This window comes from Callospermophilus lateralis, unplaced genomic scaffold (assembly GCF_048772815.1).
Source record: "Callospermophilus lateralis isolate mCalLat2 unplaced genomic scaffold, mCalLat2.hap1 Scaffold_741, whole genome shotgun sequence".
Lineage (NCBI taxonomy): Eukaryota > Metazoa > Chordata > Mammalia > Rodentia > Sciuridae > Callospermophilus > Callospermophilus lateralis.
Genome location: NW_027515428.1, coordinates 133,622 through 159,263, shown reverse-complemented (window position 1 = coordinate 159,263; position 25,642 = coordinate 133,622). Strand labels below are relative to the sequence as shown.

General features: G+C 33.0%; 1 protein-coding gene across 1 annotated transcript in view; it reads right to left on the bottom strand.

Annotated features, from left to right (window-relative positions):
- Positions 1–23,679, bottom strand: part of LOC143386207 (ephrin type-A receptor 6-like) — a 223,411-nt gene extending 199,732 nt beyond the window's left edge. The window contains exons 1-3 of the mRNA XM_077108439.1: positions 23,635–23,679; positions 23,120–23,254; positions 22,787–22,922 (exon numbers count right to left, since the gene is read on the bottom strand). Of these exons, the coding sequence (XP_076964554.1) occupies positions 22,787–22,922; positions 23,120–23,254; positions 23,635–23,679 (316 nt within the window). The remainder of the gene's footprint in view (positions 1–22,786; positions 22,923–23,119; positions 23,255–23,634) is intronic.
- Positions 23,680–25,642: the final 1,963 nt, after the last annotated feature.

The window sequence follows — 25,642 nt, the reverse complement described above, 5'->3', positions numbered from 1 at the left end:
GGATCCATTTATCTGGTAAATTTAGGCAACTAGTTATTCTAATATCCTCACACTCAAAAGGGGAACTATAATTTTGTATATTTTTTTCAAATTTAATACTCAATTTTGCAAATATAGATACGCACTTCTATGATGTAACAAATGAGAAGCTGATAAAACTTGAATTACATATGTCTTTTAGAAATTTACGTTTATTAAATAAAAAAGTCATTTTTTTTCTAAATTTAAGGATTAAATAAAATTCTACCTATTTTAAAATTTAGTTAAATTTGTATATGGTCATAAGAGTTATCACTCACTAAACCTTTCCAATTTTGATTAAGGCATGCAATTACACAATTACGACAAACCCTTAGTCCAACTAGAACTATTTGTAAAATTTCTTTGAAAAAAAAAACCCACTAATTTTAAACAAAACTACATTAGCCTGGATAAAATACTGTAAGACAACTAAGCTACTTTGTTCAGAGAAGTATTAAAGCTAAGCCATATATATACCTCATAACTGGGAGAAATATTTTACCTGTGGTTAGAATCCAGTTTAATCTCTGGAAGAGAGAAAAAATAATTCACCAACTTTCTCCTTCAGATGCATTGGGATCAGTATTTCTTTCAAAATAAGGTATTACAGGCACTTGTCATTGGGATTTATGATTCTATAGGGACACACATATGTGATTGCAGCACTGACCAGATAAAGCAATCTTCCTAAGAAATTTCCTGACCTCTGCTGCAGGGTATATATTAAATCTCAGACATTGCATTTGAAGTCATAGATTAAACATTCACAATGAAACCAGACACAATACTGTGTATTAGTTCTCCCTGTGCCTAGAAAATTTTGTTCTTAGATAACCCTTTGGATAAGAAAATCTTATTCTTTAAATCTTTATAAATTTTCACTTAGTCTGCCCACCTACCATAACCCACCCCATTTCTCGAATCCTGTTTTATTTTTTACTTAACTGTTTTTCTATAGTATATGTCAAGATGTTGCTAGATTAAGCAAATAAAAGTAGAGTATATCCACTTAAATTTCAGTGTCAGATAAATAATAGATAAAATACATATGATATACATATACTTGTAAATTTGATATATTTTCATATATTAATTTACACATATATGCAATATTAGGACAACTTTATAGTAAAAAAATTATTTTATTTGCCTATATGTATTTAATTTTTAAATAAATCTGGTAGTTTTATATTTTAACTGGCAGCCCTAACTTACCACCTTCTTAAATAGGATAGAATTAACTTATTGTGGCTATTTTTTATTTTTTATCTTCAGTGAGAACAAGGATCTCTGACTATTTTTATTACTTATCTATTACCTAAGACAGTGCTAGGTTTGAAGTAGTTACTCAATAAATACTTAGAGAATAAAATTATTTTTATAAAGAGGATTTTTATGTTTTTCCCAAATATAACTGCAATGAATGAAATGTGTACACACATAGCTAATTCAATTTTTAATCATTAATTAGTAAATCATATTTATCTTTACTTAATTATTTAGTATAAAATGTATTCATTCATTGAATAACATATTTGTTTGATTGTACCTGAGTTGATAAGTGAATGGTACATTCTAAGCATCAGCAGCTCTTGTTAGAAGACATAAAAACTCATTCCAGAGTCAATAATTAATTTTTTTAACAAATGCTGGGAAGGCAAATACTTGTAGATTATTGTAATATTAAATTATTAAAGTCCTTCATTTAGATATATTTCATTAATTAATTGTAGTAAACAATTGATCTGCTAAGTCAGGGTGCATCTGTTGTGACTCTGTGTTCAGTTAATTGGGCTATTTGCTGAGTAGGATTGAGCAATGGAATTACTTTTTACTACTTAGTATCTATAGGGAATTATTCAGGTTAATTTATGGTGACTGGCTTCAACATTAGACTCCTAATAAAATGTAAAGTTTTTAAACATCTCAAATGTAATTTTAAATAACCTACGATATGATTCCTCTCAGTGTTTGGGCTGCATTTACAATATGTGTGTACAATCAGTGATCCATGTTTGTGCGTTTATATATGAAAAGTAAGTCACACATGTTGGGGAACATTAATTTACAATTGATAGAAGCATTAAACATTTTTTCTTGTTTGACTGGCATTCCCATTATAAAAAGGTACATGTTAGCAATCATCCTTTCCATTTATATACAGTCTCTTTTTCAACAAAATTGAATGGATTCAGGCATTGAGGAAATGTAACTCAGACCTCTTTTAAATCTAGTAAAAATAACATGAATATCTATTCAGGACTTAAAACATCTTTGCAAAAATATAATACATTCTGTCTAGCAACTTAAATATATAAAGAAAAAAAAACCAAAAGCAATCAATAATTTTTTTGTCCAAACAAGAATTGCAACCCTTACATTTCAGTAGTTCTCCTTAAGCACTATTTTAGTCAGCTTTCTTGAAACTGTGACCAAAAGATGTGATAAGAACAATTAGAGGAGGAAAAATTTATTTGGGTGTACCGGGCTTAAGAGTTCTCGGTCCTTAGACTGCCAGCTTCATTGCCCAGGCTCAATATGTGGCAGAATGTCATGATAGAAGAGTGTTTTGAAGGAAAGCATGTCAGGACATGGACACCAAGAGGCAGAGAAAGAGAGATCCCCTCACCAAGGACAAAATATAAACCTAAGGCACACTCTTATGGACTTGCCTTCTCCAGCCACACACTACCTGCCTAAAAGTTACCACCCAGTTAATTCCTATCAGTGGATTTGTGTACTGATTAGGTTAAGACTCTCATAACCTCATAATATCTCCTCTGAACTTCTTGCATTGTCTCCCAAGCTTTGGGGGAACACTTCATATCTAAACCAAAGCTAGCACTCAATGGGCCAAATTACTCAATTTCATAAATTTTTGAAGTTGTAACAAAATATTTCAGAGGGCTGGGGTTGTGGCTCAGTGGTAGAGTGTTCACCTAACAAAATATTCCTAGCTGAAAAAGGAAAGACCGAATGCTAATACAAATTTTTCCATCATTTTTCTCACCCACTCCAATTAAAGTTTCCTTTCTATATGCTTTAGAAGAGTCCAATTCAGCTCAAATGTAACACTTTTACTGTCCTAGAAAGTGAATGGATTTCTGGCCTAAATGAATCTAGCCTGCCTTAAAACATATTTTCTCCACTAAGAGAGCAAATAAGTGAAATTCATCCTGAAAGGTTACAATGTGTATATCAATGCTCAATTATCAAGTCATTCAGGCATGCTAAATCATTCAACCAAAATGCTGAGAAAAGTCCTCCATACAAGCATCACTGAGAATGTATGTGAGAAATCAAAAGTCCAAATATGATGACTATGAAGGGAGATGTATTTAAGGTTGTGCTTATCACTGATTCCCTAATTTTTTCCTCCCAAATGTCAAAAGTAAACCAGACTTATCATTATTCAATAGAGTGATGTGGGAGGAACCAGGATGGAAGTAACCTCATGCTGAGATGGAAGACATGAGGGTGAGACCTTGGGAAATAAATCAATGAGAATAATCACAACTTCTATCAAGTACCCAGGTTGAATGCAGTGCTCTCATAGTCATAAGTCAGCTGGGTTATGTTGGTGCTACTTCCTTAACACTGCATTTTGTTGAAAACTCCACTGATAATATTTTATTCGATATATCTATGTTTTCACTAGGCAGTGATGTAGCTTAGATTGTAGTTAGAATACCTTTGAATTTCTCTATCTTCCACTCCTAATACAAGATCTGAGAGGTGGTAGGTACCAAAGGAATGCATTTAGTAAGTAAATATGAGATGTGAAACTCTGGGGGACAAGTCACCCCCTTTGTTTTCCTAAACTCATAAGAATCTTCTTGAGTCAGCTTTTGTTCCTATTCCCTACTTTGTCCTCTGTGTTTCAGTTCTTCTTGGCAGTATTTAAAACTGCATATTCTGAATTTGACGGAAAATAATTGATTTCTTAGCTGCATTTTAATCAAAGATCATTCAGGTTAATATGTTTGTGGGATTTAATTGTCCAGTACTACAAAAATTAATTCTCAGCTTATCCATCTAGTCTCTTCATTCACCCTGCTATCCATCCACCCTCCATCCCTTCATCTACACATCGATCTATCCATTCTATACTCATGCAGACAGCAGTACTTGGCTTCCATTACTATGTACAGAGCATGGTAGGAAGTACTCCAGGAGATGCAAAGATGAAAGAAAAAAATTCTGTTTCTGCAAAGAACTTTGTTTTGTGGCCTCAACTGATCTGTGTTCACAAAGGCAACATTATTATAGAAATGTTAAGACAATCAATCAGTGTTTCCACTCATTTTTTAAGGTCAAGGACACTTTAATATAATTATGACAGTTAAAATTTTTCTCACAATGATATATTTTGCATATGTACATTTTTGCATTTTTTCCACAGGGTTTATAGAAAAACACAATGGTGGAAGGATAAGAAAGATCCTCTAATGTTGGTCTAACAAACAGATAGTATAAAGATTGAAAAAGGACAATTGAAAAGTAAGGTGTCTGCCCATCACTACTAATTTTTTTTGATGAAATTTATAAATTCACTTTAATATATCTCTTCTTGCTGTACCTTACTGTTTCTTGAATAGCACTTGCTGCTTTTCCCTGCCAGTCCATTTCCTGGGATATTCTCCAGATATTCTGATCATCTAAATGTGTTTGTCTTTTCCAGTCCTTCACAAATGCTGAGTAATGTCAACATCAACTTCATTTCTCTGAATCCTCCAACACTCCCACCACCCCAAAATAATGAGTTGTTGAAAATGCAAGAGCATCTTTCTCCCTTTCAAGTTTAATTTACTTACATAAAATTATTTATTTTATGGTAAATCACTGAGAACAAATATATGTTCATGTGTTCAAATTAGAATAAGCTAATTTTTGATATATCACTTAAGTAATTGGCCCAAATGCACAATTAATTACAAAGATTTAAAAATAAGACCCAAACTTTCTATTCTTAAATATATACATTTTTAACAAATTTCACCAAAATAGCTTAGTTATTTTTCTTATAGAATATACTTGATCTTGAGATATCCATGTTCAGCACAAATACATACTAATTAAGATAGTAGCATGGAGAAATAGTGTTAACTATTAGTGTCATGTGTGACAGTAATATAAAATTAATTGATATATGAGTTACACAATTATAATGCAGGTTATTGCTTGAAGGCCTAAATGGTGATCCCAAGCTTCCATTAGGTGACAGTTTTAATATTTGCCAGTTATGCTAATTTTATCTGTAGCAGCTGCGGGATCCTTCCTGCTTAGAAGAAGGATTTAAAAAATATAAGAAAACATGAACCCTTACAAAGAATTCAGAAAAAATATAACAAGAGTATATAAATTTTATTGCATGAATTTATTTAACAGATATATCCATTTCACATTTTCTCCCTGTTTATATGCCTGAAAAGTTAAATGCTTTCAATTACAATTAACAATGAACCTATACAAGTGTTTCCAAGTAGTTTTAAATTTGAATTTAATGCCACATATAATCATCCTAATAAATACCAAATTAAAGCAGTGTAAATTAAATCAGTGCATATAAATAGTTGTAATATTTTTACTTATCCTCTTACAAACATTTCAATTCAATTTGCCTTTGGATTTAAGTCATTCTAGTTTCTCAAAAGGTAAATATATAGAGAGGATTCTTTTCCCAAATACAAACACTTTTTAGGCAGGTATTTCATAGTGTATGCATAGGATTTGTTCCATTGTATTGTGTCTCTGGAAGAAAAAAAAATTATTCATTCTTTTGATTTTTTATCAGATATTCAACACATATCTAGTATTAAAAATGTTCATAAAAATTTTTCATTCTAGTAAAATAATTTGGACAATAATTTATCAACTGAGATATTGTCTCTCATTTTTTATAACCTCTTAAAATAATAGATATCACAGCCCTGTGTTGTCTCATGTAAAGAAATAGCCAGAATATTTGTACTAGAGACCTATGATAATTAGTAAAAAAAATTTATTGCATAAAACAGAACAAGTCATACTAACATCCCATCCTTTCCTCCATGATTTCCACAAAACTTTCATTCTTTCCTCTTTATTCTACTAATTCTTGAATTTTACTTTTGCCTCCTTCACTCATCTGCTGAGTCTGTTCTGTGTTTAATCTGATTGTTTTCCAAAGTAAATCAATTTCACTATTCTTCTTTCAATTGTGCATATCCTTTCATTCTCATTACTAGCAAAAACAAAGCAAGATATACAAACAGCTAGCTCTTAGACAAGTAGGGCGGGAGAGGATGAGGCATCAGCAAACACTGAATAGTGAAATGATGATATTTTTTCTGGAGGAAATATTACCTTATAAAAATATTGGCCATCCTAATTTCTCAAGAGGGTGAGGCAGGAGGATCTAGCGTTCAAAGTCAGCCTCAGCAATGGAGGGGCACTAAGCAACTCAGTGAGTCCCTGTCTCTAAATAAAACACACACACATACACACACACACACACACACACATACACACACACACACACATACACACACAATAGGTCCTGGGGATGTGGCTCAGAGTTTGAGTGCCTCTGAGTTTAATCCCTGGTACACCTACCCCCCTCCCCCAAAAAATATTGGCCAAGAGTTTATAGTTGTAAAATCCTCTATATTTTACATATACTTTTTTATTCAGTTGATACAATATATATACTCTTAGAATGCCTAATGAAGAGAAAACAAGGTATTTTAAAGGCATAGAACATGTGCATAGAGGAACAAGCATCTAAACATGGATCCTACTGACTTCTTAAGATCCATGCCAAGCCACATGAATCAATGATACTGACCTTCTTCAAGCAATGATATCAATGATAATATATTTGGTGTTAGAATAATTTCCTCTAGGATAGAAAATAGTTAGTGATACCCCAAACCCTATAAAAGTAGAAAAAGTTAGAAGAAGAAATAAATACTTTGATAGGAGTCTGAAGACAAGGGTAATGATGTTGTTCAAATCTTGGGAGAGAATTGTTAGAGTTTACTGAATGCTACCTTAGAAATATTAATTTAACCACAAAAACAAATGTTATTACTGAACCAGAATTGAGTTATTTAAGAACATTGCCTAATTCTCAGTTTCAAAAATATTTTAAACAAGAGCTGTTACAAAGTTTTACCCTGTTACGCTTCTACCCCAATTCCACTTACCCTACAGTCAAAATAATCAAATAAATCCTTCAATTCTCTTCCACTCTACCACCGTTTTTATAACATACTTTAACTTCTTATTAAAATGTTCTTCTGTTTTCCAAAAACCATTTTTATAGATTACCTTTTTAACATTTTACTCTAATCTTATATCTGTTAACTCCATTATGAGATTTCTCTGTAAAACATCTATTATGTATCCTTGGTTTTATATCCTAAGTGTAAGATCTATTTCCATGTCTATTTTCTAGAAAAAAAAAAAGAAAGAAAGAAATATAACAAGTAAGCCAGAATATTCCCTCCAGCCTCAAGTCAATTTAATTCACCTGTATGTTCTTTTTTATTTTGGAAATATCATTCTACAGTTACTCTCTCATCTGCACCTCCTCAGGCTACTATAAGTAGGGTTTTTCTTTTTCATCATCGTAGTTATTTGAAGATTTCCTAGTTTTCTCCTTTCCAAACGTGCATCATCAGTTGGTTCCAATCCTCCTTGCTCCATCTGTGAAATTTCAGACTGAACCACGCAAACAGAACTCATGATCTTTCCTACTTGTTTGTTCCTTTCACTTCCTGGCTCATTTATGGTTCATCCACTCAGAAAAACACTGACATTACAAAAACTTGCTTTTCTGTTATGTTTTCCTACAGGTCCATATGGTGCCACCAGTTTTACTTCTGAAATGACCACTTTGTTTTCTCCTCTCCTATTTTAACTACCTTGGTTTAGACCCTTCCTTGGGGCGGTATTGAAATACCTTCTTAAGGAGCTTATTGTCATGAAGAGTTTTTTTTTTTTATTTATTTTTCCAAACTGCTCACCAAGTTATTTTGTAACATAGACAGATGCTTCTTTAAAACACTGTTTTTAAATACTCAGTCTTTCTTTTCTATTGATGAAATAAAATCCAATCTAGTTAAGCATACCAAGCACTGTACTTTATAACTAGGACACCATTGTCTTGCCACATCTCAGAGCTTTGTCAAGCTCACTACACTCATAAGTCTGGACCCCTACCTGGAGAGAGTGTGTAGTCTGTATTTCTGTAACTTTGTTTCAACTATTTCTTCTTCATGAAATATCTCTGATTTTTTTTAGTCTTTTCCCAGGTGTAGATTTTACCTCTTGTGCCATTCCCGTCTAGGCATGAGAAATCCAGCTTCATCCTTCCTGTCCAGGCCATTTGTATTTCATTCTGCCTTTCTTCACCCTTGAAAGAAACAATGTGTACCCTCCTCTCAACACCCTAACCTTTTATAAATACTTCTATTAAAATGGCTATTTATGTTTCTTTTTCTACCACTATTTATTGAATCCTTTTTATGTCCTAGGTGATGGAAATATGATAGTGATCCTTCTACTCTATTGGCTTGCTTCTGGAATCTCATATTGCTACTTTTATTTGATGTTCATTCTCATTGCTAAATTGTTCTTGTCTAAGGGTTATTAGGGTTAGTGTGAACTTAGGGAAGGATTTGACTCTAAGAAGCTATTCAAATGTTATTTAATTGGTAATATAGAATTTCTCTGTCACTGTTTTACTTTACAATATGTTTGATGAGTCTTTCCCTCTAATATTCATGATACATTTGGAATTACTTTCTCATCATGCCTGAAAATACATATTCAGTCCATTTTTTGTGTTGTTGATGAGAGTTCTGTGAGAAAAAGTAGGCTCACAACTAATGGACTGTATTTCAGACGCGCTTTAATATTCATGGCATTAGGCTCTTTCTGTGACTTTGATTCTGCTCAAGAATCTTGTGATCACAGAGTGATTCAACTGAATGCATTGTCAAAATAGTCATCAAAATTATTTAAACTTAACAAAACAGTACAATCTTTTGAAACTCACAAAAAGACAGTTTGGAAGAGAGGAAAAGGGTATTTTTGTGAAAGACTATATTGCCATCCACTTGCCTTGATTTAAATAGTATTGTTTTTATTTGCCAGTTATTCATTATTTGTTCTGTTTATTTAACAAATGTGCATGTATGTGAGAATAAAATTGCACCATTATTATAAGTCAATTTCAAAGTCAGATTTTGATTATAAACTAGAATTTTGCAAAGGGATTAGTTCTTAAGGAAATGATAAATAAGCTGGAGATAGGGGATGTTTAAGAAATGTATAGTAATCATTCTAATTACCCTATCAACAAAAGCTACTATTTCTTATAAAAATAATGTGAAGAAGAAAGCTGATTAGAATAGAATAGCATATAGGAGTAGAAAAGACCATCACTGTATTAGTGTAAGGATGGGACTTCAGTGCTTGTCAAGCTACCCATACCATCAAAGTGACCATTGGCCAGGATTTCCAGGGTAGAAAGACAAGGAACTGAAGTGAGGTACCAAGGGAGGGAGCAGGGAAAGATTAGAATTTCTTAAGCAGTGTTTGGAAATTGAAATTATGAATGTATTCTCAGCTAGCCAAAGTTAATGTACTTTCAAGAACTGAGGAGATAAAGCTAATTTTTTATCTTGTAATAAGTATTAATAATATCCTTTCATTTTGCAACCACACAGTTTGAATGCCACAGACTATGATGATTCATATGTAATATTTTATAATTTTCAAAATACAACCAGGAAGTACATATTATTATTCATGTTTCATGCATAAGAAAACCAAATTATAGATAATTTAAAGAATTTACTGAATTCAGAAAAAATGCCCCAACATATTGATTCGATTAGATTTTTTTTTTCATTTCAGTTTTCTTATTCCTGTAAGTACTTGTGCATTTATATATGTAATGCAGCATGATTAACAAAACATAATTCCTGCTTTCGTTTAGGCTTATGTTCTAGGAAGCAAAGTAGGTAATTAAGACAATTGATCAAGTGTGCAAGAGTGAGCTGTGATGGGGCTTATGAGTCACATTCCACAGAATGGAGCTACAAGGTAGATCAGGTATGAAAGTGGAAAGGAGGGTGGTCTAAGCAAAACATATAAAATCCAAAACACTGAGATGAGGAAATGCTTGAAGTAATGAAAGACCACAAATAAGACAGGTTGGACTAGACTGCTGAGTTTGCAAAAGGAAAAGGGAGATAGTAGGCAAGGGCTCAGATTAGAGGTCCTTGCTCTTTGTTAACACATATTGGACATTTTAAAATTCTGAGTTTATGAAGAATTTAAGCAGAGAAGTGAAATGGTCAGTGGTGAATTACATTCTGCTGAAGAATATTAAGAGAAAGAAATAGAACCAAGACTGAACTGTATTGCCTATTACTTAGAAAGGTGAGAATACAAATGAGAATGAGTCAGAGATGAGAATTACTATGGACATTTTGGGAGTCTTATTTGAGGGAAATAAGGAAATAACATGTTTAAATTGTGTTTAGTGAAATAATTATGTGACCCCTTGTATACTTCAGTTTTTCACCACTACTATGTAATATGCATGTAGCAAGCAGATGGTTAGCTTCTACTCACTGGGTGGATTCTCCTAATATTTCAGCATGCAGGTAAAGAGCCAGAGGGCAGGTCACAATATGAATTATCTTAGTGGCACTTTATGGAGGTAGTGAAAAAGGAACAATATTTGAAAAGTAGAGTTAGAAGTTAATTTGTGGAAAATTCTTTCAAATCTTGCAGCTATAAGAGAGGTTTCCAAAAATTTGATAATCATGTACTTTCCATGGTCTTTCAATAACATGTGATGAGATTTAAGGAAACTTTTCTAAGTCAAAGATGATAATAAAAACGTGATCAAATATTCAAGAGAAAAGACTAGATTAAATTTCTAATCTCTTTGCAGCAAACATGATTAATAGACAATTAAAGTCACTTTAGGTAAAATAAATATGGGGAAAATTTTTTATAGAGCTATATCCGTGATTTAATTCATAAAAACATTATGTTCATTTTTAAAATATTTATTTATTTTTAAGTTTTAGGTGGACACAATATCTTTATTTTACATTTATGTGGTGCTGAGGATAGACCCCAGTGCCTCGTGCATGCTAGGTGAGCGCTCTACCACTGAGCCACAACCCCAGCCCTGTGTTCATTTTTTAATTAATTGTTTTTTTTATGTAATATGATTTAAATTTTCTAATGTATTGTAATCTTTTCACATTTAAATAACTGTTTTTATACTTAATTTTTCATTTGAGGTCTTATATCCTTTCTCTTAAAGAATGCCCAAGTAACAGTAATAAATCAGAGCCCACTACACTTGGGTCTGTTTCTGTAGGAACTGATGCAATCTGTAAAGAAAAACATGGAAGAAGAGTCAATGGCAAGATACTAGACATTTTCCTCAATAGCACAATTGGGCTTTAGTGTCAATAATTGGGGTCTTTTATTAATAAAAGAGATCTAGTTGTTTTAGTTCAAGGATACTCTGAGTCATGTATTGAATTGCTTTAAATGTAATGAAGATAAAATTTTTTTAGAATAATGTCTGAATTATATAAACACATGATTTAATATTAACAGAGGAACATGGACACTGTGCATTAGAGATCCCCAAACTTTAATGTGCCTAAAGATTGCATGAAGACCTATATCAAATTTTGGTTTCTGTATCTTAACAGCAAGAGATGCTAACCAACAACCAAAAATTGCTTACTTAATCCACATTCCAGTGATTTTGATGCAGAGGATCTGAAAATCAAATCAGTGAGGAAGTACATGTATCCTGCTTGGCATATCTCTCTTCAAAATTTTTTCCCTCTGATTTGAGGAACTGAAGGAAGATGCCAAGTAAAACATCTTCATTATATTGTTAATAAGTAAATGTATTTGAAGTCAAAATAATAGAATAATATGTGATTTAACACCAGAAACAATAACAAGGTTGTTATACATAAGTATATAAATTTGTAACATGCCAACATAAAAGGTTTTTACTCAAAAATCTCTGGAATTAGTAGTGGTACTAAAAAAAGAGAAAGAAAATCACTGCCTGATTTAAATTTATATATATATATATATATATATATATATATATATATATATATATATATATATATATACATATATATAATAGATGTATTGTAGGTTTGAATAATCATTTCAGCCAGGCTTCATCTCTTAATCCCAAATTAAATCGCCTTATCCCAAATTTTTAAAAGCATGTTACAATGAATATTTTAAAATTGAATTAAGAAACTTTGTCATATTTTTTAAAGTCAACTTTACTAAGGTATGATTTATATTGCCAGAATACTTGAATATATAAAGCGGTAGATGTGTTTTAATCCTTGAATTTGCAATTTAGTTCTTTGAAATTAAAAAAGTAAACAAATTAGAAAGTAGATAAATAAAGTAGAAGTAATTTGTTCAAGCACAAGATAAGAGCATTAAGTATGAATTTAATGTATCTTAAGGAAACTAAAATTCTCTACAGAAAATTTTGAAAGAAAAAGTCAAACCTTTCATAATTATTCAGTGTATATGTATATACAGAACTGTATTTAAAATATATTAGCACTGGGAAGATTTTAGAGATGCCCTTGGCTTATGTTCACGTTTTTTTAATAACTTTATTTTATTTCTTTAACATGGTGCTGAGGATTGGACCTAGATCCTCGTATGTACCAGGCAAGTGCTCTACCACTTAGCTACAGTCCCAGCCTCTGATGTTCACTTTTGTAGATGAGGAAAATGAGGACAGAGCCCTGAGCCACTTGCCCAGAAGAAAGCCTGGGAGATTAGTTTGGAACCTAGTGTCCCACCCTCTCATTTATAAAACTTTTTTCTTTTTTTAAGTTACATGAAACTTTTGTGACATGGGTTGTATTAATCTGTTGATTTTCACATTTGTATCAATGTGAAAATCCACTGAGTTCACACTTTTCATATTTACATAAACTAACGAATACTAGTGCAGGTGTTTTGTACACTTAAATTATAGTCCCACCGAAGGAGCTGTTTGAGACATTAGGATGAGAGAAAGGTTTTTAGCTTTATTTCCCACTGTAAATCACTGAAATAGACAAATATTAAGGAGATGTTAAAACTCTTTCTGTAATTATGTGCTTACAACACATAGCATGCATTCTGAACTGGGTGACTGTTTGGGATATTGTGGAAATGAGGCAAGGAAAAGACCACAGGTTATTAGAACTCTGGATGTCCCTGGAACTGGTGCTTTTTCTTGAATTAGAGTTTCAGTTATATATATTTCTTGAGTAGCCAACTTAGGTTTGTAGAAATTTCCACGGTTAAAATTTTCATCAGAGAAGGAATACTTACAGTTTATCATATCAATTAAGTATATAATTTGAATGTAAATAAACAATACATAAGTCAAGTGAAATGTGAATTTTAGTTTAAAATGTGGACTTTTATTCTTCCCTTCACACCTTCACATAACTACCCAATATTTTTTTCGCCATTGACAGTAGTGTCATTTTCCTTCTGTTTATTATAGGACATTTGCATAAATTTGCAAACATTTGGCCCAACCCAAAAATTTCTCAAAATGAAATAATTTTCTTTATATCTTTGGAACTATACAGAATATTTAAAATCAAATTGATGAAAGTTTTTAATAATTAGTTTGGGCATAAGCAAGGTCTCACACATACATTGAAAATAATTTTATTGAAAACTTTCTTTTAAATAGTATGAACTAATTCAAAAAGTAAGATCTAAATATCTCTCAATCCAGTTCCTTCTTTATATCATAGCAGAAGGACAAAAAAGACTGCTATACTCAAGTGTGTATCTTGACAGAGAAACAGAGCAGTGGAATGCAGCTTCTGATAAATCACATTTTCAATTATTTTCCTTGTAATTCTTATTTATGTTACACACTCTTAAGAACAGCAACAACAATAAAGTGTATTTCTTACTTGAGTTAATTCAAGTACATGTGGGAAAAGAGAAATCAAAATCTTGTATTTGCAGCTAGAACTTACAGATACTCAGGAACCATTAGAAAGTCAGATTTGATAGAAACACAGGAATGTCTAAACACCCTGTTAACTCAGGTAATAGAAAGCAGTTGGGTGACAAAAATGTCATTAAATATCTAATAGGAGTAATAATAATACTAGCTAACATATATTGCCTATTTGATTTGCCAGGTAGTAATATTTTATACTTTATATACATTTTTCATCAGTTTGAAAAATTTTTATAGGTTTCCAACTAAAATTTCCCCTGACATAGCTGAACCAAAATGATATAGCTAGTAAATAACTGACTCATGCTCATTTGATCCCAACTCTATATTTATTATTTGTTTTGTTGGTTTTGTTTCAATCTCATAGCTTCTGTTCTAGTTTACAACTTTAAAAAATCTCTCTTTAGTATTCTGGTTAACTCCTTATCTTCCTACAACAGGGAGTATACTAGACAGTGGGAATTACTTTCTGTGATCCTTATTAGGTAGATTTTGAATTAGACTACATCTCTATCTTAGGTCATATGCCTCTCTGTTCCACTCACCTTTAACTACAGTGAGGCATCATGTGAAAACTGTGACAACACCTTATTGGGACCCAGGTAGAAATCAAGAGAAGGTGGGAGTTCTTTAAAGTATGCCATGATTTTAACAGATATCTTGTGTCTGAGCTCTTGGGAATATTAGATATTCAATATTTTTTCCCAATATTTATAGAAACACCAATTTCCATAACATCTGTTCCACACCTCTTCAGTTTCTTATGTAATATTTTATTGAGTAAAATTTTAGTTAGATTGTATATAGTGATATTTAGTGCATTCTCATTGCACATCAAGAAATTGAAATGTATTTTGTCTAAAAATATTTGAATTTCTAAAGTGAATTACCACATTTCTATCATTTAAATGAGACAGAAATGTGTTTCCTTAGTAGATTTTAATCATTTTATCATGATTAATTAAAATGTTTGTTGAAGAATGTCTAAAATAGATAATATTTACATAATTGTGTTTATAGTTCCACATCAAAGAAGTGATAAATGTCCTTGGGAAACAAGAATATAAACATATATAATGAATAATAATTAATAAGTTAGATAATTAAAGACATAATGAGATATTTTGTTAACTTACTGATTTTTAATTTGCAAGAATTAAAATTAGTCTTTTAAAATATAGATTATGGTTTGGGGAGTTCATAAATTTAACAAATGTATATAACATGGCACTTATAAATTTTTTTAAAGAGAGAGAGAGAGAGAGAATTTTAATATTTACTTTTTAGTTTTCAGTGGACACAACATCTTTGTATGTGGTGCTGAGGATTGAACTCAGGCCACATGATGCCAGGCAAGCGCGCTACAACTTGAGCCACATCCCCAGCCCCAAACACTTATAATTTTTTTATTTAATTTTTATTATTTAAATGTTAACTTTCCTTATCTCTCATTAAGTATTTTTTAAATATATTTTAAAATAGTTAAACATTTAAAGTACTTCAGAAATTATACTTAATTATAGTGGAAGATACTCACTTTTATCATATAGAAGTTAGGCATTATTAATAGGTAATATAAATCAAAGCATAGAATCTTCAAAAATTTGCTTTTGCTCTCATATTTGCTCTCATACATTATTATCTTCCTAGTCATCTGCTAATAATCCCTCAAAAGATAACTATTGTGGAATCCAATTTCCATTTTGTTTTATAATCACATCCATAGTGCTTGCTATACTTTGTTCTGCTGAGCACAGATTTTGTCATTTGCTGATTGGTACTTGACAACAAGCCAATGGATTTCTAAACTATACCCATTTATTCCTCAATCACCGAGAAGAACATGTAATTCACAAGTCACTTCCAAATTTGGCTTATTTTAATAAAAAAAAAGCCCAATTTTTTTATGGTATTCAGATGATTTTAGGAATGATTTCTTTTTTTTTTTTTTTTTTTTTTAAAACTTGCTGAACTCTGAATGGGGAAAAAAAATAAAACATAAATGTTGAAATCAAAAGAGGATCCAAATCCTACACTTTGAAAGATTGAACTGACTAGAAGTTTTTGGCACATAGTGTTATATATAACTGAAAAAAAGAAAGTCTTCATTACTCAGAATGAAGAGAATTTTGATGTTACATTTGCATGTATACATATATAATATATATTTTTACATATCTTTAAGGATTCCTAAATATATTTATCACATAAAAATGTAGATGTATGAATGATTTATAATTGTATGATTTATAATTCATAACGATAAACAGCATATATACACGTGTACTTTTTAATCAGTACTTTGTGCCTCTGTGTATGCATGCATGATTTTAAGGAAAGTATGATCAATATTACAAAGAAATTTAGCTTTAAGATATGCCAAAAGTTGCTATAACTCATTACTCTGAATGAGATTTCACTTTAAGTATGTTAATTGTAACGTAATAGAAGTTTCACAATATCAAATGAAAAAAAAAAACACCACTTCTTTAATTCTTTAGTCTTCTATCAGAGTTGATGCTCAAACAAGATCTGAATATTGTCTGTATTTCAGTCCACCCTCTGTTGAAAGGGTCTTTCATTGTCAGCTCTCTTGTGTTCCCTGAATAGCACTTCTCCTTTGTGACATTAGGCACCTGATGCTACAGATATTACCTAGGGCTTTAAAATGGCCTTATACTGGAGGCTGGGTGGCAGAGCTAGGGGCCTAGCTTTCCCCAAACAGGGGAAGTATTTTGAGTGCTCCTCCCTTAAAAAAAACAAAACAAAAGAAAAAAAAACATTAAAAGGTGTTTTTTGTTAGTTTTTTGATATACTCTCTGGAAATGGTTCTAAAAGGAGAGACGAAGATAATTATGAACTATTTGACCTAAGTTTAAAGATAAGAAAGCCCTGTTCTGTCACACAAATTACCTCCATTTACTTTTGAACTGAGCAAACCCACTCACCTTAATTGATTTAAACTTTTAATGTGGATTGCCTGGAGAGGTAGGACCAATTTTTGTCTATTTTGTGGAGTATGGTGTGTGTGTGTGTGTGTGTGTGTGTGTGTGTGTGTGTGTATGTATGTGTTTGTGTGTATGCACAAACTTGTGTGTGATAGTGATTCTCAGAACTTAGTGAACACGGAGATAAATTTTTCTTTTCTTTTTATTCTCCTGTGTGTGGGCTGAAGAGATTAGGTGCAGCAAAGGCAAGAAAAGCTATATCCCTATTTATATGACCTCTTCCAATGGATTTTTAAGCCTTTTTATTTTTTTAAAGATAATTGTAAACATTTTCCCCTTGTAAAAACATCTTATATTGTATCTCAAAATATAGAATAAGATTAAATGGATCTTCTCTGGTAGAACAGGGGTGGAGATTCACTCTTCCTTCACCTTGGCCTCTCTTCTCCTTGCCCTCTACAACCCTGCAGATGCCTAAACCCCAAGATCACTTTCTCAGGCCCAATACTCTAATTCAGAAAATAAATTCTAGAACATTGCTTTGTTCACACTTTCTGATAGCCCTTGATTTCAAAGGAGGAAGGAATCCATAAACATAGGGAACAAAGCAGATTTTTTTTTCTCTCTTAATAACCAAAGGAGTGGGGAGAGGCATTAGTAAGACACAGTGAGAGAAAAGAGAAAATGCTTTGTTCAGATAAATTATAATGGCTATATCACTGATATAAAATAAAGCTCAAAGAGAGTCGTGTAACCTTGAATTCACTGTCTAAACAACCAAAATTGCTATGTTACCAAAATAGCTCCACTAGAAAGAAAGTATATTTTCATTCCTTAATATGAGAAAACAAGGCAAGTTAGGTTCATAAAATAAACAACACACTCTCTATAAATCTCAGGATACCTGAGACATCTACTTGATTTTGGTAAGAAAGCCAGTGAGGTGTGAAGCAAACAAATGCTGTCATTAGAAATAGTTAAAGAAGCCATTACAAGTATGAGCCCATCATTATCCAAATCCTCAACTTCGACCAGCAGGACCATCCAGGGGAGCATGAGGGATCATGTCCAGCAATGCAAAGCATAGAAATTTCAGCAGAAAGCAAATCAGCAAGCAGCAGGGGAAAGCTATCCGCACCTCAGCTTTGTTGCCTCAGACCCATTCCAAGTGCTGGGTACTCTGCAGTCATCTTGAAGCCCAGAACTCAATTCCTTTGTGTCTTCTCTTTCTATAGTATCTGTTGCCTGTCTCACTTATAAAAAGGCTCGTTAAATAAACATTATGTCATTCATATATATAAGGCAATAGAATAAATAGACCAAATAAAATAGTGCTTTGGGAAACTAAGGAAAAAAAAAACTAAGTACCTGCCAGACTAAACAGGTAAAAGGATTTAAAATAAAAGCCAAACTCAGACCACAACACAGCCTTTCTCACAGAACTGATAATGTAGCAGAAGAGGCAGCTTTCTCAATTTGATCTCCAAGAAATTGTAAAACTTTTGGCAATTCTGATGGCTTTGATGTGAAAGTCTGTACTTATTTTAGTGAACACAGAATGCTTTAGTATCATCAAATTAACACCAAATTAAACTAATATCAAAGGTAATTTTTAGGGCAATTGCTATGTAATTAAGATAAATAGTTGAGAATTAAGTAGCATACTGGTGGGACTGCAAATTGTTGAAGCCAACATGGAAAGCACTATGGAGATTCCTTGTAAAACTGGGAATGGAACCACCATTTGACCTCACTATCCCCCTCGGTTTATACCCCAAAGATTTAAAAACAGCATACTACAGGGACACAGCCACATCAATATTTATAGCAGCACAATTCACAATAGTTAAAATGTGAAGCCAATCTAGATGCCCTTCATTGCATGAATGAATAAAAAATGTGGTATATATACATAATGGAATATTATTCAGCAATTAAAGAGAATAAAATCATGGCATTTGCAGGTAAATGGATGACATTAGAGAAGAATGCTAAGTGAAGTTAGACAATCCAAAAAACAAACAAACAAAAAAAAACAAATGTTTTCTCTGATATAAGAAGCACAGTGATTTTTTGAAGTTCAAGGCTTGTATTGAGATGTCTATAGATAAATGAAGGCAAATCAAGATTATATTACATTGAGTTTTCAAGTAGAATTTCCACTGGAATATGTTATACAGGTTGAACCTAACTAATGAAAAATCTGAAGTGCTCCAAAATAAGGTTTTGAGTGCCAACATGAAACAACTGGAAAATTCCACATGTGATCTCCTGTGATGAAACACAGACTAAATGAATGTGTGCTGGGCATGGTGGCACATGCCTATAATCCCAGCAGTTCAGGAGGCTGAGGCAGGAGGATCTTGAGTTCAAGTCCAGCTTCAGCAATTTAGTGAGGCCCTAAGCAATACAGTAAGACAATCTCTTAAAAAATGTAAAACAGGCTGGGGATATGGCTCAGTAGTTAAACACCATTGGGTTAAATCCCAAATCCCTCCCAAAAACAAGAGGTGTATAAAAATATTGCATAAGATTACTATCAGGTGCTTGGGATGTAGCTCAGGGAAAACTGCTTGCCTAGCATTTGTGAGATCCTCAGTTCAAGCCCCAGAACAAAATAATAATAATAATAATAATAATAATAATAATAATAATAATAATAATAATAAAATGATTCCCACCCTCCCACAATACCTATCAGACTACATTTATAAGGTGTATATGAAACATAAACCAGTTTCATGTTGAGACTTGGCTACCCACATCCACAATATCTTATTATATATTGAAAATATTACAAAATCTGAAAATCTAAAACATTCCCAGTACCAAACATTTTTGATAAGGGATACTTAAGCCATAGTACAAGTTAGCATCATACGTATTTACATGGTAAGAGTTTAGGTAACCAAGTGACAATAGCAATAGAAGTTGGATTTTAAAGATCTTTAATATGCTGGGAGATACGCAATAAGCCTGGTCAGAAAGTACTGCTACCAGGTAATCTGGTGCTACAACAGTGTTAGCATAAGATTATGTAGCACCAAAGTTTGGCACAAGCCCTCCATTGTAGTTCTGTTTCCAAACCAAAAGAAGTCAAGGGGAGGCTATGTTGGTTTTTCTAACTGAATAACATTTATTGGAGGAGGAGTCAAAACCAACACAGTTTAGTGCCTTTGTTATGTCCATAATGAGGTAAATTCATTTGCTAATATTAACTATTGTGTCCCTACCCAAAGTCAAGTGCCCTTCTAATCCAATAATCCTACCATTATATGTTAATAATTTTCAGAAGGACTAAAATTTATTTTTACGTAAATTTTATACAGAAATAAAGAGTCCCATCAACAACATATAGGACTGTTTTGATATGTTATGACACTAACAGTTTTGGCTATTATTGTATGCAGAGAGCATGGAGAAATATATTTCCAGCTGAATATTCCCCATTCTTCCCTTAATAGACTAAATTAAAAATCGTGCACAAAATGGGATTTTTCTAAATGGAAGCAAAGTTCATCAGCTTCACTTTTGTGTGCTAAGGTATCACTCATTTGGTTCCATCAGAGCTGGTGAAACACCTTTCTCACTCCCTATGTGGGAGGCAGCTGATCCAGCCTGCGTGAAATATTCAGAAGCCAGCTCAGCATTCACTTTTATCTGCAGTCTCCGAAGGCTTATTGCTGTCAGGTTTGATTGTGAGAGTACTGATCAGCTGCAGTTTCTGTCATAGCTTGGATACCTGAGAAAATGGAGTATCTTCCTTCTGCCCAAAACAAAGATCAAGGAAGATTTAATGTATAATTCAGACCTCACTTGAGTCTCCACTAAGTTTTCTGACCCTAAGAAAGTTCCCTCTAAAGGCACTGAAGAAATGAATGAAGAAATATCAGGGATACCTGTGTTGTTCAGTGTTGATGTGTGTCTATCTGGATTTGAGGCTAGAACATTAAGGTAACATTATGCTCCAGGTGATTTGTTTGGCTATGAACATTTGGCTGATGGGAGAGGGCATGCAAGGTCAGTAGTAAAAAAAAAAAATGGAACCTTTCTCAGGTACATGTTTGACACCTTTTTCCTAAATGAGGAGGATATTGGTTTTTAGGAGCTAGGTCACTCTACTAAATATCTGTCCTAAATATCTCATGCAGCCTCATGAACAGACTACTTGAGGCAAATATTTATGCTCATAACACTCTAAAGAACCCTCCAAAACAATAACAACAACACCTGAACAAAAACAAACCATAAGTATGCCCCACACTTCCCTCTGTTCTCCCTGCAGTCAACTGATGGCAATAATTGTCAGAAACCTAAAGGAGCTATAATAGTTCTAATTCAGTCTTATTTGCTTAAATCGTTTAAAAAAATTTTTACCCTACACTTTGTTTTATTCCCAGGATGATCTACAATGGCACAGAAAAATAAATTTAATTATGAAAAGGGAGACAATGTGTTCCTTCTATAATGCAATTTTCTAACTGCTTATGCTTCTGTGGAGAGGCCTGTACTCAGGAGCATTAGAACATCAGTTCATCTCTTATTTCTTTTATTCAATATGTATTGATTTTTCTCTCTTCTATTGCTACTTCTACATTAATAGTTACTGTACAGAAGGTCACTCTATTTAGGGAGCTCCAATATGAATACAGGTAAAGAAAAAAAGGTATTAAATGATTGAAGAATGGTAAGAACAAATTGTATCTGGTTAGGATCCTTAGATTAGTTAGGAAATGGGACAGGTACATGGAGATGACACTTAAAAATGTAAAGGGTGTGAAAAATCAAGTCAAGAATTTTAGGCAAAAGTATATTCTTGGTGTTGTGGTGTATATTTTATGTTAAATTGTGAAAAACTGCTGAAACCACTACTATCTAATAGTAACCAACTCTTACCATTTTGTACTCAACACTTACTATCTAGCTTTTAAATTTGCTTATTCTCTAAGTGAGGTTTAAAAAAAATTGTCAGAGGCAGAAAATTCAATAAGAGCCCAGGTTACAATTCTTGAAAATGTTAAATATATGACTTTAGATGATATCAAAATGCAAAGGATAAAAAGAATAAGATGAAAAGCATTACATCAAAAAATGTCTGCACTATGGTTCTACTCCAAGTTCACTACCTCTCAACCTCATATCCTCTGAACTTCTCAAATGCAAGGTGCATCTCAGATGACATTGTAGTATTTGAGTAACCATCTCCCTGGTTTTTCCTTTATCTTAGAAAAGGACTTATAATATTAAACAACACAGTAGGTTACTCGGTTTTCTTATATGTAAAATAAGGGACTGGAATCAGCGACCTCATAAGTTGAGCTGGTCTGACCTGATCTGTTTTAAATGGATTTCCTGACATTATAAGAAAAATATTCCTTCAAATATACAGAGAAAAGTAACTATGAATCTGAGAGTCAAATCCAGGCTTAAAGAAATAGCAAAAGACAGCCAGATTTGGTGGCCCATGCCTGAAATCCTAATAAGTCAGGAGCCTGAGGCAAGAGGATGCAGAGTTCAAAGCCAGTCTCAACAACTTAGTGAGGCACTAATTTACTTGGTGAGACCCTGACTCTAAATAAAATACCAAAAAGAGCTAGGGATGTGGCTCAGTGGTTGAGTACCCCTGGATTCACTCCCATTACTCGCCAATCCCCAGAGAAGAAATAACAAAAGATTTGGGGTAAGTGTCTCTTTACTGCTCCTGCTTTATGACTTAGAAAGATCAACAAGACCTCCTTTGAAAGTATGTGCTGGAACTTCCTACCATTATTATCACTGGTAACAATGAAATTGTCATCTCCTCCAAAAACTTCTGGTGAGGCCTTCTCAGACAACCTTACCCCTCCACATTTCCCTTTCCAAATCTGGTCTAGCACTTTTGTGCTGTTGACATCATAGACCTAATGAAAAAACTAAGAGACATGGAATAAGCACATTCCAAAAGTGCAGCCTCTCAAATATTCTGGAAAACTGTTCTCAGAAGTGATAGAATACCATATAGGTACAAATAAAGCATAGCACAACACAAAACATTTCACAATAGATTTGAAAAGACTTACCAAGCTGGAGGTCAGGTTTGCTGTATTTTATACCTCACCAGAGCAACCACATTGCTTTCTATCTGGTTGATTCTCTCAGTGAGATTACTGAGTGTCTCATTCATACTCTGTCCCTGGTATGCCAGAAGGACACTGTTTACCTCCTCTGAAGATTTATGAAGATATAAGATATCCTGCAATGAAAACAAACCAAGTTGTAGAATTCAGCTAAAGATGAATATTATGCATAGCAGAGGAGCAGAAGCAAATAACCATTGTTATGTAAAGTAACGGAAGTAAAATCCTTTTCCTGGTTGTGACCACCAGTTGTCTATTTCTGCTCTGTACTTCCCACTCTAAATTGTTCCTAGTTTACTGACTCTGGAATTGTTCCATCTCAGCTCAACAGGAGGGGAAGGAAAAGATAGCTGCCTACGTAATTCATTCTCTCCTCCTAGAAAGTGGAGCATTTGAGAATTAATTTTCCAATGTTTAATATCACCTTATGGCAGGAAAAACAGCTAGTGTATTAAATGAAAAGTTCCATTAAGTTAATTTATCTGTATAAAAATACCTTAGGAACCATACCAATTATTGAATTGACTTTTAATGAAACCATAGCGGGTAGTGCATTATTTAATACAAGATTCAATTATTTTTATTGAACTCCTCTAGAACTGATTGCTATTTAAAACAATGATTACTGTAGGAATTAAAGAGCATTAAAAGCAGGACAGAAATTCTTCTTAGTGAAGATTTCTTTTATTCTCTTTAATGTAATTCCAAAATCAATATCCCTTTTTCTGTTATCTTGCCTTCCATCTTCAGACTATAGAAAAATCCTAATTTTCAAGGGTAGGTTCCTAACAGTCTTAAAACACTGTGGCTTAAAACAGCCATTACTGTGGATTAATCTGCTATCCTTCCATCCTTGATTTGCCAACCTTGCTATTGTTCATGGTTTCAGGATAATCTAGTTATTCATGTCTTTCAAGATGTGAAAAGGTATTTATTCCATTGACTGACATGCAGGAGAAAGAGCAGAGTGCTCAAGAAGAGACCAGGCACATTCTGGATTTCAAGATTTCAACATGCATCCTTCTCTGCTTAGCTCTCTGGCAAGTGAAAATAGGTTTGATGTGCCTTCTAAGGTACATGAACCTAGGACCAAATTCCAGGCCTTCAACACAGCCCATTGTAGTCCAGAGATAAAAAGCACTTGTTTAAAATTATCACTGTAGGATAATTATCAAATTCTGATTTAGCTTAGGTGATGGAATGATTTGGTTGCTTCTATTGGTCCTCTTTGAAAAGTGCTAAATCTGTTAACACAAATAGAGGGTAGTGTAGGCAATAATTACTAGTTCTACTTAACTATCTGGAAATGTCTTTTAACATTCTATCCTCCCCAAGAGTTTACCCACAGAAACTGTACAGATTTAAAATGGTTTAATTATTTTGACATAAATAGAACAATAAAACTTTTAACACAACAAAATCAAAATACATCTATCATTCCCAGAAGTTTCTCCATGCCCTTCTGTAATTCCTCCCATTTTTAGTTTCTTTTCCTAATAGCACATACAATATCTATGTTTGAGGGCCATCCCTCAAAAATGAAAAATATTCTCTCCTGAGCTCTCCCATAGATCTATGGTTCTATTCCCTTCCCACTGCTATAGTCTTTGTGCAGAGACTGAAGTATACATACTTATATATTTTTTCCCTGTTAGTGGGAAAAACTGAGCATGTATAATTTCCTATAGATATATGAAGTCAACTTTTTTCTCAGTTTAAAGAACGTTTGCAAGAGGAAAATAAAATATTTTCTAATAAAAGCTATTGGTTTACAAATGTGGGACCCACAGATTAGATTCATCCATAACTGCATCTGTCAAGACATGCTGTGGGTAGTCAAATGGTCATGTACTAAAGCATGAACTGCAGTGAGGTCAGAGAAAATGATGACTTTTGAGCCAAAATAACTGTGAAAAAATTTTAGGTCTGAGAAACCCAGCATTGCACAGATGAAAGAAAAACTCCATTTCTGTAGAATCATGTCAGCAACTTTTGGCAGAATAGAATACAGGAAGTAACTTATTTTGCTTTCTTACGCCTAAGGAACCCAAGTGTACTGGGGACATGATTCAGAAGCCATTTTTTTGAAGTGCTGTCTTAAGGCAACAGCCACAGAATGTTACTATTTAGTGGGTTCTGATATTTTGTTTTAAAAATGCTGATGATTTATAGTATCAGATTAGTATTTTTGACCAAGGTAATATTTTATCATACTGATATACAAGAATCAAAGAGAATGAGACAACAATTTCAGCATTAAACAATCACATACATACATTGAAGTTGGGTATTTGAGATTACTTAACACATCAAAACTGGGCCATTTGTAATAAAAAGCAGTGTCTAGCATTATCAATACAAGGGACTGCAAAGAGACAAGAGTAGAAGTCTCTAAGTTGGAATGCTATGTAAACTCTGTTGTTACAAAAACTACAGGCATTCAAAGACACTTACTGTTAGAGAGTCCTTACTGGCTGGATGAGCCTAGCAAGATGCCTGAAGTT